This window comes from Hypanus sabinus, chromosome 4 (assembly GCF_030144855.1).
Source record: "Hypanus sabinus isolate sHypSab1 chromosome 4, sHypSab1.hap1, whole genome shotgun sequence".
Taxonomy (NCBI): domain Eukaryota; kingdom Metazoa; phylum Chordata; class Chondrichthyes; order Myliobatiformes; family Dasyatidae; genus Hypanus; species Hypanus sabinus.
This window is the reverse complement of record NC_082709.1, coordinates 149,022,036-149,037,138: the sequence shown is the minus strand read 5'-3', so window position 1 is coordinate 149,037,138 and position 15,103 is coordinate 149,022,036. Positions and strand designations below refer to the sequence as shown.

Genomic DNA, 15,103 nt, shown 5'->3' with positions numbered 1-15,103 from the left:
GGGGGATCAAATTGAAACATATAAAATTCTAAAGGGATTGGACAGGATAGATGCAGGAAGATTGTTTCCGATGTTAGGGGAGTCCAGAACGAGGGGTCACAGTTTAAGGATAAAGGGGAAGCCTTTTAGGACCAAGATGAGGAAAAACTTCTTCACACAGAGTGGTGAATCTGTGGAATTCTCTGCCACAGGAAACAGTTGAGGCCGGTTCATTGGCTATATTTAAGAGGGAGTTAGATATGGCCTTTGTGGCTAAAGGGATCAGGGGGTATGGGGAGAAAGCAGGTACAGGGTTCTAAGTTGAATGATCAGCCATGATCATTCGAAATGGCGGTGCAGGCACAAAGGGCTGAATGGCCTACTCGTGCACCTATTTTTTTATGTTTCTATGTTAGTAAACTCACCCAACTTAATCTCTCCCTTGAACAGCTGACCCACTAACCCAAGAATCAGTTTAGTACATCCTTTTTTGTGTAATGATGTTCCATTTCATTTTTCAAGATAAGCTATTGCTTGGAGAGTTCTTTTCAATTACTAGTCTCATTTTTAATTTTTTTTCTATTTGTTTACATAATGAAATGTTGAGCTTTATTATTGCAATCCACAAAAGTTATCCCAAAAGCTGTATTTTGATAAACGTAGACTACATTTATCTATAAATAGGTAAATGTAAACAGGCAGGAAATGCATCAATGTGGAATACGCAGCATTACTGACCGCTAATGAAAAGCCTTTTGGCAAAATAAAAATTACATCCAACTAATTCAACAAATTACATGGTAATCACTGAATAGGACAATATTTTTAAATGCAATCCTACGATTACATTTAAAAATATCCTAGTTATACTGTATACCTATGCACAAAGTTTTCTTCTGAAATATAGTTGGCCAAATGCGATACCATGGGTAGCCAACATTTTTACCCAGTTTCATACTTATGCTTCTGTGGGAGCACTGGCAAGATCTGCAAGATCTCAGAACTTGTTGAAGAATGAATTTAAACTAAAGATCTAACAGTGCATTATAACTGTAGAATTCACTATTTCAAGTGTAAACTGTTGGTTATAAACTGGTACTTTAAATGTAAATGGGTCCACTTTCATCTGAGTAGCCAAAGCAAAGGAAGTGCAATGACACATTGGTTTACACAAGAGAAATTAAAATTACTTTTCTCATAGAATCCTGGAGAATGGAGATGAGATTAAATGAGGGAATGTTCTCTCAATGCAAGAATAGGCATTGATCTAAGTTTCATCTGTCACGCAAGAAGCTGGAACTGTAACATTGTACTAAATTTTTGACAATGTCAACTTAATCACTAACCTAAGTGTAATTTGAGCTGTAGTTTATTTCTCATCATTACCTTAACAATGCACGAGTAGGCACTTCATTTGAATACAAAAGTAAATAGTTTGGCTGCTTGAATTTTAACCAATGCTAAGAACAAAAACAACTTTACTAATTTTAGTATTTTGCAGGTAATAACCAATATAACATTGATGATGAATTTGTTGCCATATCTTACCTTTATCAAGACAACATCTAACCAAATGTGGGATGGGGATTAACCTTTGAGACAATTATACGGTATATACCAAATGTAAATAACTTTAGTATATGAAGCTTTTGTATGTTGTCATAATTATACAACAGCATTCAGATGTTTTGATATGTTTCAGAAATCCTGTAGTATTTTCTGAGGATCTTTTTAAGAGTGTACTTTGACTGTTATGTTAGAGTTTGAAAAATTATCTTATTTTCCACTTAGATCGACTCAGACGCCGAAAAGGATTCGAAGATCAGCAAGAGTAAGCTTGGTAAATGTTTCTCCAGTCCCTGACAGCACTTTCTTTGCCAGCTCCTTCTTCTTCTCCTGAAGTTCAAAGATTTTGTCTTCAATAGTTCCTTCACACACAAACCTACAAGGGAAAGAATAACATTAATCTGCAATCAGAAATCTACAAAATTTCTCTTTTAGGATACTTTGGCAGCAATATCATTATTAGTTATGGGTGACATGGTATTGTAATGGACAGTGTAACTTTACTCTGCTGCCATCTGTAAGGAGTTTGCATGTTCTGCCTGTGACTGTGTGGGTTTCCTTACGGTGCTTCAGTTTCCTTCCACGTTCCAAAGATGTATGAGTTCCAGTTAGTCCTTAAGTTGTGGGCATGCCATGTTGGCACTGGAACCATAGCGACATTTAAAAGCTGTCCTGCAAACAACTTAAGACTGTGTTGATCAATGACACAAATAACATTTCACTGTATGTTCTGATGTACATGTCACAAAGCTTTTCTTTCATCTTTACTTGAAGTGGTGAAAACAAATTCAGTTACAATAGCAAGTCAGATGCATTTGAAGCCTGTTCAAACATATACCGACCAGATAAAATGCCATATTCTCAGCAGTAATAGAACAGTACAGCACAGTACAGGCCCTTCGGCCCACCGAAGGGTTGTGCCGACCCTTGAACTCTGCCTCCTATATAACCCCCTCACCTTAAATTCCTCTATATACCTGTCTAGTAGTGTAAATGTTTATTAGTTTGACCTGAAACACTTGTTTTCCCCCATAATAGATGATACCACAATCTAGTAAGTATTCCGTACATGAACTCAACATTTTCAATAAAGTAAATGGACAAAATAAACCATTTCTACAAGGGCACATCAAAAATGTCCAATGTTACTTGTTTCTGTTCTGTCAACTAGTCAATGAAATTGTTTGTCATCTGTATCCATGACCAATATCCTTGGTTATAGTAAAAAACTAATCCTAATATCTAACATTGACTGTTTATGGTAGTATGTTTCATATCTCAACCACTCTTTATTTAAATGGGTATCTCCTGTAATTTTAATGCTAAGTCTGTGACCTGAAATGTTAAACTGTTTCTGTTTGCATAGATGCTGCAGACCTGCTGATTGTTTCCACAGTTTTGTTTCCAGGATTTTCAGTTTTGATGTTGCTTCTTAAAGATCCCTGGTTGTAATTTTAAGGTTCCTCCCCACCTTGTCCTGATTATCTGCATCAGTTGGAGGTTTGCTTAGCCTATCAATTTTTTAACATCTTAACAAACCTCCACCCCCACCATACCCCAACCAATTTGCTCTTTAAGTTCTTGTACCCAGGGAGCACAAGCCTAGTTTATGCACTTCTTGCACAGCTCTATCATTCCAGTGAATTTACACTGCATTCCTAACAAAATTCTATCAATACCAAGTGCGCCTACAATGATATATTTAGAACTTTTAGTTTCTGGATGTACAGAGAATTATCCCACAAGTACTGGATCAAATTTGTAGCTGATTACAGTGTAGAGATATGTAATATTTGTAACTTCACTGTTCGAGTTATCATTTAACTTTCTTTTTTACCTAAAATATTCTTGTACTTGGCTACACTGAAATTCATTACAATTTTGTTTGATTTTTTTTTGTTTCGTCTTTGTAACCTTACCTTCCACATGCATACATGGTGCTTTACCGCACTACCAATAAATATAAATGGACAATCTGTTGTGATCCAGTGGTTGTTACTTCCTGCTATTTCACCATTGTTTAATGCCCTGTTAATCTCCTAAACTGCTTAATAATTTGCTCTTAATTCAATAGCTTTAGTAATAAATACCAACCCTTAATGTTGGTAATGCACATATAAAACATACCACAGACACTGGGCAGTTGTCACTTCATAAAGAGACTTGGGTTCATTAGACATGACCTATCTCAAAGAATACACTGGCTATTTGGTTGGTTTGTGCCGTCCCCAAACCAGCTGGTAGATCTGCTTTTATAATTTCCTCATTTCTCTCATTTACAGATAATTGCTCATCATGGTTGAAAATTTTTAATTAAGTCACTCAAACCAGATGAACTACACCAGTGATCCTCAACCACTGGGCTGCGGAGCTGCACTGGGTCACGGCCCGGTGGTTGGGGACCACTGAACTACACCCTAGGGTTCTGAAAGAGGTAGCATTAGAGATTGGGAAGACGATAATAATGATCTTTCAAAAATCATTGTGCTCTGGCATGGTGCCAGAAGACTGGAAAATTGCAAATGTTACTCCACTCTTCAAGGAAGGAAGAAGACAGCAGAAAAGAAATTATTGACCAGTTAGCCTAACCTCAGTAGTTGGGAACATGTTCGAGTCAAGTGTTAAGGATGAGATTATGGACTACCAGATGACACAGGACAAGATGGGACAAAGTCAGCATCGTTTCCTTAAGGGAAAATCTTGCCTGATGAACCTGTTGGAATTCTTTGAGATTTCTAGTAGGATAGATAAAGGGGATACAGGGGATTTTGTATATTTTGTCTATCAGAAGACCTTTTACAAGGTGCTAGACATAAGGCTGCTTACCAAGTTAAGAGCCCAGGGTATTACAGTAAAGCTACTGGCATGATTAGAGCATTGGCTGATTGGTAGGAGGCTGTGAGTGGGTATAAAGGGAGACCTTTTCTGGTTGGCTCCCAGTGACTGGTGGTGTTCTGCAGGTGTTGGTGTTGGGATCGCTTCTTTTTATGCTGTATATTAATGATTTAGGTGACAGAATAGGTGGCTGTGTTGCCGTCTGCAGGTGGTACAAAGATTGGTGGAGGGGCAAGTAGGGTCAGGAAACAGGCTACAGAAGGACAAGACTAATTAGGAGAATGGGCAAGAAAGTGGCAAATGAAATGCAATGTTGAAAAATGCATTGACATGCACTTTGATTGTAGAAATAAATGTGCAGACTATTTTCTAAACAGGGAGAAAATCCAAAAATCTGAGATGCAAAGGGACTTGGGGGAGTGCTTGTGCAGAACACACTAGGGGTCAGCTTGCAGGAAGAGTTCATGGTGAGAATGGCAAATGCAATGTTAGCATTCATTTCAAGAGCTCTAGAATACAAAAAGAGGGAAGTGGTATTGAGGCTTTTTAAGGCACTGGTAAGGTCTCTGCTTGAGAATTGTGAACAGTTTTAGGCTCCTCATCTAAGAACAGATTAACTGTCTGAGAGAAATGATTAAATTAAAGACGGTACTTAAGGAGTCCATTTAGAATGTGCTGACACAGAAAGAGCGTGCAAAGCAACTTGCAGGGCAACGTATAAACCAATTTGCAAAATGAGGATGAAACAATAGCTTGCTGATTAAAGAAGCGATACGGGTAACGGGAAGACATGCTTAACGGTTGAACAATAACGGTGTTAATGCGCTGAGGCTGATAAGTGGGCCAAAGGGTAATCACATTTGTAATTTTGTAATGAGATTAAGGAAGAATGTCTGCACCTCACATGGGTGCAACTCACAAAGTCATAAACAAGTAGGGTATAAAAAACTGTGCAAAGTGTAATTCGGCACTCAATCTAGCAGGAGCTGGTTGGGTCCGACTCTGCAGACTCGAAAAATAAAGTTTACCGTTCTGCAAATTGCTGAGACTCAGTGTGTTTCTGACAGCATGGGGGCTCGTCCGGGATCCACACTCCGGCCGCGGTGGACACGAGGAAGGACATCGGAGACGGTGCACCCCGCCGAGTTTGGCGGTCCCTGACTCCTTGCTCGTCGCTCCGACGCGGCTTGAGCGAGTGATATCCGGACAGCGCAGAGCGGTAAACGGGGAGAAGGGGACAGTACCTGGTACTGGAAGTCCCCAGGACGCACCGGGTAAGTGCCTACTATTATAGTAGAAGGGTGCGGGAATAAGTAAGGACGGAGAAGACCGGGATCGCTACCCGGGGGTCCTCCTGATAAAAGTCCTTGGGACGCACCGGGTAAAGTGCCTACTGTTGCAGTAGAAGGGTGCGGGATTAAGTAAGAGCGGAATAAGATGGGAGGGGGTGGCTCTAAAAAGAAAGAGGAAACAGAAAGACCGGGACCATACCCGGGGGTTCCTCCTGATAGCCCCCTCGGTAGAATGTTTGAGAATTGGGGATGTGGAAGACTAAAAGGGAAACAAAAGAAAAAAATGATACAGTACTGTTTAATTTGGTCGAAACAGCCGATAGAAAAACCTGCGGTCTGGTGGCCGCGGCTTGGGTCTGAGGAGGATTGGGTACGACAAGCCTTAAGCATTTACGTTAATTCAAAACCAAATGTAAAACCGGAAGAAATTGCTTATGCTTTTTGTTGGGCTCCCTGGCCAGGAGTAACAACAAAGAGTTTTAAATTGGGCATTAAAGGGGAGCGGAAGTGGGACCCACTCGATCATTTACCCTCTCCCTATGTCCAGCCTTCTGCGCCCCTTGCGGGAGCAGAGGGAGGACGTGAAGAAAGTGAAAAAACAGAAGAAATAGACCCGGAGAGGGAAGAGAGGGATGTTAGGGAAAAAGCAAAAGCAAGGATCGAAACAAGGAGTGTGACAGGAGCAGATAAGAAAAAGAAAGACGAATTAAAAAAGGAAGAGGTACAGCTGTGTCCCCTTCGAGAGGTTCCAATGGGAGGAGAACGGGGAGGAACAGGATTTGTAAACGTCCCTCTGACAAGTACCGAAGTACGAGGATTTAAGAAAGATATGAAAACTTTATTAAAAGATCCAATGGGACTGGCAGAACAGTTGGATCAATTCTTAGGACCTAATGTTTACACTTGGGAAGAAATGCATGCGATTATGGGAACGCTATTTTCTGCACAAGAGAGGCAAATGATACGACAAGCTGCAATACCAATTTGGGGAAGGGAACAGCCGAATGAGTTACCGGGGGACCGGAAATTTCCAGTAAACGACCCACAGTGGGACAAACAAGCAGAAGAGGGAAGACGCAATATGCGACAGTGGCGAGAGTACATCATTAAGGGAATAAGGGAGGCTGTGCCAAAAGGTCACAACTTTGCCAAGGCGTTTGGAAACCACCAAGGGAAAGATGAGAGCCCAACCGACTTCCTCGATAGGGTGCGGAAAAATGTGCATCAGTATGCGGGGGTGGACCCTAATTCGGCAGTAGGGGAACAATTCATACGAATTGAATTTGTATCAAAAGCATTGCAAGACATCCGGAAGAAGCAACTCCGGTGGATCGTCTTGCCCCAAGGGTTCACGGAGTCCCCAAACCTATTCGAACAGGTACTGGAGCAAGTATTGGCTGGATTCCATTGTACCGAAAAGAACCAACTATTACAGTATGTCGATGACCTACTACTATCGGGACCAGCAGAGGAGGTAGTGCGAGATGATACTATAAGACTCCTGAATTACCTAGGAGAAAAAGGATTGCGGGTGTCCAAGAAGAAACTGCAATTTGTCGAGAAGGAAATAACATATCTCGGACACAGAGTCAGTAAAGGGCACCAGAAAGAATAGCGGGAATAACTAAAATACCGCTTCCCAGGACAAAGAAGGAAATAAGACAATTTCTGGGCTTAGTGGGCTATTGCCGGATTTGGATAGAGAATTATACCCCCCTGGTGAAGTTTATGTACGACAAATTGGCAAAGGAAGACCGGGGAATAATCAGCTGGACTGAAGAAGAAGAACAGAAGTTCAGGAAAATAAAAGGGCAACTAATTTGGGCCCCGGTATTAACACTGCCAGCACTGGAAAAGCCCTTTCAGCTGTATGCAACAAACAATGAAGGAACTGCGTTAGGAGTACTAACCCAAGAAAAAGGAGGAAAGCGGCAACCTGTGGCCTTTTTATCAAAAATGTTAGACCCGGTATCCCGGGGATGGCCGACGTGCATACAAGCCGTAGCGGCAGCAGCCGTACTAGTAGAAGAAGCACGGAAATTAACCTTTGGGGGAAGAATGACGGTGTATACCCCGCACTCCGTTAGCACCCTCTTAGCCCAAAAAGCTCAGCAGTGGTTGACGGATGAAAGGAGGCTGGTGGCGAACCGCTTTAGGGGTTATAGGAGGGGGATTGATGGTCCTCCTTCTGCTACCATGTCTGATCCCCTGCTTGCGGGAGCTAGTAGCTCGGGTGGCAAGACAAGTCATGCAACCAGGGGCCCCAGCTGATCCTGTTCAGGTACTCCTACAAAGGGAAATAGAGCTAGAGGAAGAAGCCTATGTAAACCCGTGGCAAAAGCCCAACTGATAGCACATTCTAAAAAAGAAAAAGGGTGGATTGAGAGAAATGATTAAATTAAAGACGGTACTTAAGGAGTCCATTTAGAATGTGCTGACACAGAAAGAGCGTGCAAAGCAACTTGCAGGGCAACGTATAAACCAATTTGCAAAATCAGGATGAAACAATAGCTTGCTGATTAAAGAAGACGGGTAACGGGAAGACATGCTTAACGGTTGAACAATAACGGTGTTAATGCGCTGAGGCTGATAAGTGGGCCAAAGGGTAATCACATTTGTAATTTTGTAATGAGATTAAGGAAGAATGTCTGCACCTCACATGGGTGCAACTCACAAAGTCGTAAACAAGTAGGGTATAAAAAACTGTGCAAAGTGTAATTCGGCACTCAATCTAGCAGGAGCTGGTTGGGTCCGACTCTGCAGACTCGAAAAATAAAGTTTACCGTTCTGCAAATTGCTGAGACTCAGTGTGTTTCTGACACTGTCATTAGAGAGGGTCCAGAGGAGGTTCAAAAGGATGATTCTGGGAATGTAAGGGTTAGCAAAGAGGAACGTTTGATTGCTCTGAGTCTGTACTTGCTGGAATTTAGAAGGATGAAGGGGGGGGGGGGGATCTCTTTGAAACCTTTTGAATGTTGAAAGGCCTAGACAGAGTAGATGCAGAAAGGATATTTCCTATGGTGGGGGAGTCTAGGGCTAGAAGGCACAGCCTCAGGAATAGAGAGGCATCCATTTAAAACAGAGCTGTGGAGGAATTTCTTTAACCAGAGGGTAGTGAATTTGTGGAGGCCAAGTCGTTTGGTGTACTTAAGGCAGAGCCTAATAGATTCTTGATTGGACATGGCATCAAAGTTTAGGGATGAAGGCCAGAAGTGGAGCTGAGGAAGTGAAAGAAGGATCAGCCATGATTGAATGGCGGAGCAAACTTGATGGGCTAAATGGCTTAATTCTGCTCCTATGTCTTATGGTCTAATACATCTCTTCTTTCATAAACCATAAAGTAGAACCAGTCCTATGAATTTGCGTTTTGCTACATTTATTCCTATTTTTACTAAATCTGAATTCGTGATTCCCTGGATCTCTTCTGCTCCTGCTTGGACAACGGTAAGTAACAATTCAACAAGTTTATTCCTTATTTTCATTTTCAATGTAACCAAATTGACAGCCTTTGCCTGTCTAACTTTCATGGTGTGTTAAGTTTCTTATCCCTCAAGGTCCTTTTCATATTATAATTTCATAAAATTACCATTTCATTTTTCCTTAACCTTTGCTTTACATTGCTTAGCCCCCTAGGTATACAGTTCGTTGATCATTTACAGGCCTTATCTGTGTGTTGGGTTGCTCTGCAACTTTGGTCAACCGTAGCTATTCAATTTGGTCAGTACAGCTCCGCTCCCTGAAGGCGTACATACAGTTTCTGTGTTCAAAAATGAAAGTTTTTAATTATCTTGCTGTTTACCTGTAGTTTCACCAGACCTGTTTTGATATGTTGCCTCTCATTCCTTTAGAGTTAGCCTTAAAACATCAAAACCTGAATGACCTTGATTTTTTAAACAAACTGAACATTTTAATAAACACTCCCTTCACTGTTAAGTTAACATGAACAAAATTTAGTTCATTCCTCACTATCTGTGAAAGAAGAAATGCTAAATTGCTGTCATCTATACCATTCTGACTGCAAACTGAATTGTGGTGCTGAAGTATAGCAGGGAAGTGTAAAATTGCACTTCATGCCCACAGTTTATGGTGTAAAATTGACTCGCCCTTCCTCCGGAGTATCAATAGCTTTCCTTTTGATCTAAACTGTAATAGCTGCAAAGACTACCAGTAAGTATGCTTTTAGTTTTTGTTTTTTTTGGGTGGGGAATGGTTTATGTAAAGGGCGTTTCTTTTTTCTCTTTGTTACTGTTGGGAAAGGGCTTCTTTGTTAAAAGCAGGTATGTTTCTTTGTTGCGAGAGAGTGCTGGAAGCTTGTTTGGGTTAAAATTTACTGGTAACGAGAATGGTATTCCTTTGTAAACCAAATGGGGATTAATGTTCTTTCTTCTGAGTCTGTAAGCTTTTGTTGACGGGCTTTTGGGCAGATCGGCGCGAGGGGGTTGAGAGAGAGGACGCAATGCTGTAAGCTGGGCGAGGAACGGATCCCACGCGGGGGTCCGAGGCCAGGAGGTACTCCGAGGAGGGGGGATGAAGTTAGATGTGCTTGGTTGACCACTTCGGAGGGTCCTGAGCTGCGAGTCGAGGAGTTCGGAGGGGACCGAATGGTGGCCAGAAGACTTCAGTAATTGAGCTCCAACGGTTGTGCACGAAGTGGTTTGGACTTTGATAAGTTTGGCGCCTTTTCTTTATTTTTTCTCTTCATATATACTGTATCGTTATTAATCACTTAGTTACAGTAACCTTTATAAATTGTACTCATTTAATCGCTTATGGTGTACTGTCTGTTTTTGGGCGAGGTGGGGACATCACACAGCATCCACACCAGCTGATTACCCAGTTTGGTGGGGCCGAAGGCTGCTCCCCCTAGACGAGAACGAGCTGAGCAAGCCTGAGGTGACCCAGGGGGGGTTACATTTAAAATGTCCAAAACTTTGTATTTTAGGATTTTTAAAATATGTTGCATTTTAAATTTTAAAGCTTTGCTTCTACAGGTTTCATAAACATACTGATTTTGATTGTTCTGGCTAAACCCTGGCAGTCTTTGCAGCTATTACAGATTAGACCAAAAGGAAAGCTCTTCCTGTATCAATTCCTGAGGAAGGGTGTGAGTCAACTTTACACCATAAACTCTGGGCATTCTTTGACCTTGCTCATTAACAAGGCATTTTCACACACAGAACTGTAGCTCACTGGATATTTTTTTTGGCTCCATTCTCTGTAAACTCTAAACACTACTGTGTGTGAAAATTGCAGGAGATCAGCAGTTCTTGAGATACTCAAAACCACCTCGTCTGGCATCAGCAATCATTTCATGGTCAAAGTCATATCGATCATATTTCTTCTCCATTCTGATGTCTGGTCCGAATGACCAGCGGCCATTCCACACATTGGAAGTTTGGAGAGGAGGCCTGAGGATACAAGGCAGGAGTAGGTTGCGACAACATAATAGAGCTTTGACCAGTGGCCACTCAGCCTTTGGGATTGATTAGCAAGAGCATATTAAAGGAAGGCAAGGGTAAGCACAATGGCTATCGCCGCAGTGGCCATCGTCTGCGTGGACAGAGTCAGAGTGGTGATCTTAATGCTCCAGCTCTTCGGGGCTTCACTCAGAGAAAGCAAAGGAAAGAAAAGCTCAAGTTTATTTCCTTCTCTAGGATATTAGATAATGCAAGGCACAATAGTGAAATGCTTCTCTTGTAGGACATGGGAAGGCAGGGAGGCCTCCAGCGTTCCTGATGACAACAACTGTGAGAAGTGAATACAGCTGCAGTCTTAACAAACCACGTTAGGAAGGGAGGGTGAAGGGGTGATAGATAGGACATATAGAGAGGTAGTTACACCCAAGATGCAGGACACAGAAAACTGGATAACAGTCAGGAAAGGGGTTAAGGAGCCAGTGCAGAGTACCCCTGTAGCCATTCCCCTCAACAACAGGTATATCATTTTGGATACTGTTTGGGGGGGGGGGGGGAGGGTGACCTGACAGAGGAAAAGTCACAGTGGCTGGGTCTCTGTCACTGAGTCTACCTTTGTGACTCAGAAGACAGGGTGGAGGAAGAAGCATGCAGTGATCGGGGATTTGTTAGGGGAACTGATAGGTGGTTCTGTGGGAGAGAATGACATTCTCAGATGATTTGTTGCCTCCTGGATGCCAGGGTCCGGTATATCTTGGATTAAGCCCTCAGCGTTCTTCAGTGGGAGGAGAACAGCCAGAAGTCGTGAACCATGTAGGTACCAATGATGGTTAGGATGAGTGATGTAGGAAGTTAGCTGTTAAGTTAGAGGGCAGGACTCCAAGGTTGTGATCTCAGGATTGCTACCCATGCCACACGCTAGTGAGGCTAGAATAAGGAAGATCACAGGTGTCCCCCCCCTTTCTGAACTTTCATTTTACGATAACTCGCTGTTACGAAAGACCAACATTAGTACCTGTCTTCACTAACCAAAGAAGATGTTCGCTTTTACGATAAAAAGATGCCTGCTTTATATGTGTGTTTACCCCAAGAAAGGCTACAATGACCGTGAAACCTTGTGCGGGCAGTTGTTTGCACATGTGTGTACATGCCGATTTTTTTTTTCTCCAAATCGATTTTGGCTCGCTGTCTTCCCGATTTTGCTAAGTGAAACTACACCGTAGCTACAATATTTCAGCTTTATATGGGGTGAATATTTATCATATCATTCCTGCTTTTACTATATGTTAGTGGCTTTGTGTGAAAAGCCAAAGAGAGGGCATGTAATAGAGCAAGAATAAGGGGGAAGTTAGAGGACTGGGAAGCTTTTAAGAATAAACAGAAGGCAACTAAAAAAAAATCATTAAGGAGAAAAAGATGGAATATGAAAGTAAGCTAGCCAATAATACTAAAGAGGATACCAAAATGTTTCTCCAGATACATAAAGTTTAAAAGTCAGGGGTAGATATCAGACTGTTGGAAAATAATGCTAGAGAGGCAGTAATGGGGGACAGTGAAATAGTGGACAAACTGCATAAGTATTTTGCATCAGTCTTCACTGTGGAAGACACTAGCAGTACGGTGAGGAAAGTTTCGGGTGTCGGGGGAATGAAGTTACCAATGCTAGAGAGAAGGTTCTTGTGAAACTGAAAGGTCTGAAGGTGGATAAGTCCACTGGACCAGATGGTGTACACCCCAGAGTTCTGAAAGAGGTAGCTGAAGAGTTTGTGGAAGCATTAGTAATGATCTTTCAAGAATCACTAGATTCTGGAATGGTTCCTGAAGACTGGAAAATTGCAAATGTCACTTCACTCTTGAAGAAGGCAAAAGAACGAAAACTATAGTTCAGTTAGTTTGACCCAAGTGGTTGGGAAAATGTTTGGAGTTGATTATTAAGGATGAAGCTTCAGGGTACTTGCAGGCACATGGTAAGACAGGCCGTAGTCAGCATGGTTTCCTCAAAGGAAAATCTTGCCTGAGAAATCTGTTGGAATTCTTTGGAAAAAAACAAACAGGATAGATAAAGGAGAACCAGTGTATGTTGTGTACTTGGATTTTCAGAAGGCCTTTGACAAGGTGCCACACACGAGGCCGCTTAACAAGCTAGAAGCACATGGTATTATAGGAAAGATTCTAGCATAGATTAAGCAGTGGCTGATTGGCAGGAGCAAAGAGTGGGAATAAAGGGAGCCTTTTCTGGTTAGCTACCAGTAAGTAGTGGTATTCCACAGGGACAGGGACTTTTTACATTATATGTTAATGATTTTGATGATGGAATTGATGACGTTCGCACATGATATGAAGATAAGTGGCAGGTAGTTTTGAGCAATGGAGAGGCTACAGAAAGACAGATTAGGAGAATGGGGAAAGAAATGGCAGATGGAATGCAGTGTGGTGGAAGAATTGAAAGGGTTGACTATTTACTAAATGGAAAGAAAATACAAAAATCTGAGGTGCAAAGGGACTTGGAAGTCCTTGTGAAGGATTTCCTAAAAGTTAATTTTCAAGTTGAGTGTGTGGTGGGGAAGGCAAATTGAAAGTTCATATTCATTTCAAGAGGACTAGAATTTAACAGCAAGGATGTAATGTTGAGACTTCATAAAGCACTGGTGAGGCCTCACTTGGAGTACTGTGAGCAGTTTTGGGCCCCTTAGAAAGGATGTGATGAAATTGGAGAGGGTTCAAAGGAGGTTTGCAAAACTGATTCCAGAATTGAATAGCTTCTCATATGAAGAGCTTTGATGGCTCTGGGCCTATATTCACTGCAATTCAGAAGAATGAGCAGTGACCTCATTGAAACCTATCGAATGGTGAAAGGCCTTGATAGAATGGATGTGGAGAGGATGTTTCCTATGGTGGGAGTGTCTAAGACAACAGGACACAGCCTCAGAATAGAGGGGCGTCCTTCTTGAAAGGAGATAAGGAGGAATTTCTTTAGTGAGAGAGTGGTGAATCTATGTAATGCTGTGGAGGCAGAGGTTGATAGATACTTGATTGGTCAGGGCACGAAGGGATATGGGGAGGAGAGGAAATCTGGATCAGCCACGAATAAATGGTGGCGCAGACGATGTGCCAAATGGCCTAATTCTGCTCCTATATCTTATGGTCTGAACAGCAACTGAACCTCTTGAATCTTTATGCTTTTATGCACTGAGTTGCTGCCACATGATTGGCTGATTAGATATTTGCAGTAACAAGCAGGTGTACCTAATAAAGTGGCCACTGAGTGTAGTAGGAAGAAGTTGTACCATATGGGCCAATGTAAGATCATTTATGTCCGGGACCAGATTCCTGCACTAGCAAGTGGTCCATTCAAATAGTAATGAACCACGTTTCTAAAATGCACCTGTTTTATACCAAGTTAATGTCTTTTTTACTATTCTTCTCATGCAATCCTTCAGAAATGATATTTGATATTTCAATTACCTGTGCACGGTGACAGTCTTTCGTTGCCCTACACGATAAATTCGATCTGATGCCTGCTCTTCCAGTGCAGGGTTCCTGAAAATAGGTAAAAATTCATAAATACAACTAATTATCTTGATTATAAAAGGAAATATAATGATTCAACATTTTGTTATCCATTACAGTTTTATATTTTAATCAGAATTCTATTTTTCTGTATGATAGTTCAGATAAAAATAAATTAACCACTAAAACATTTGGATGAGTGTTGCATAGAAATCAAAGAATACATCTTTGGTTTCATAAATAATTGCCAAGACATTATATACAAATCAAATTGCTGACTCAGATGCAACACACACAAAACGCTGGAGGAACTCAGCAGGTCAGGCAGTATCTATGGAAAAGAACGAACAGTTGACTTTTTGGGTCGAGACCCTTCATTAGGACTGAAAAGGAAAGGGAGAATCAGAATAAGATGGGGGAGGGGAGAAGTAGACACTGGCAGATGATAGGTTAAACTGGAAGAGGGGAAGGGGTGAAGTAAAGAGCTGGTAAGTTGAGTAGTGAAAG

At 41.7% G+C, this 15,103-nt stretch overlaps 1 protein-coding gene across 2 annotated transcripts in view; it reads right to left on the bottom strand.

The window, feature by feature from the left end:
• Positions 1–275: 275 nt before the first annotated feature.
• Positions 276–15,103, bottom strand: part of ttf2 (transcription termination factor, RNA polymerase II) — a 76,593-nt gene continuing 61,765 nt past the window's right edge. The window contains exons 22-23 of one of the 2 annotated variants that reach the window (XM_059968359.1): positions 14,552–14,626; positions 276–1,921 (exon numbers count right to left, since the gene is read on the bottom strand). In XM_059968359.1, the coding sequence (XP_059824342.1) occupies positions 1,777–1,921; positions 14,552–14,626 (220 nt within the window). In that variant the 3' untranslated portion in view covers positions 276–1,776. The remainder of the gene's footprint in view (positions 1,922–14,551; positions 14,627–15,103) is intronic. The other variant, XM_059968358.1, reaches the window with a different exon arrangement.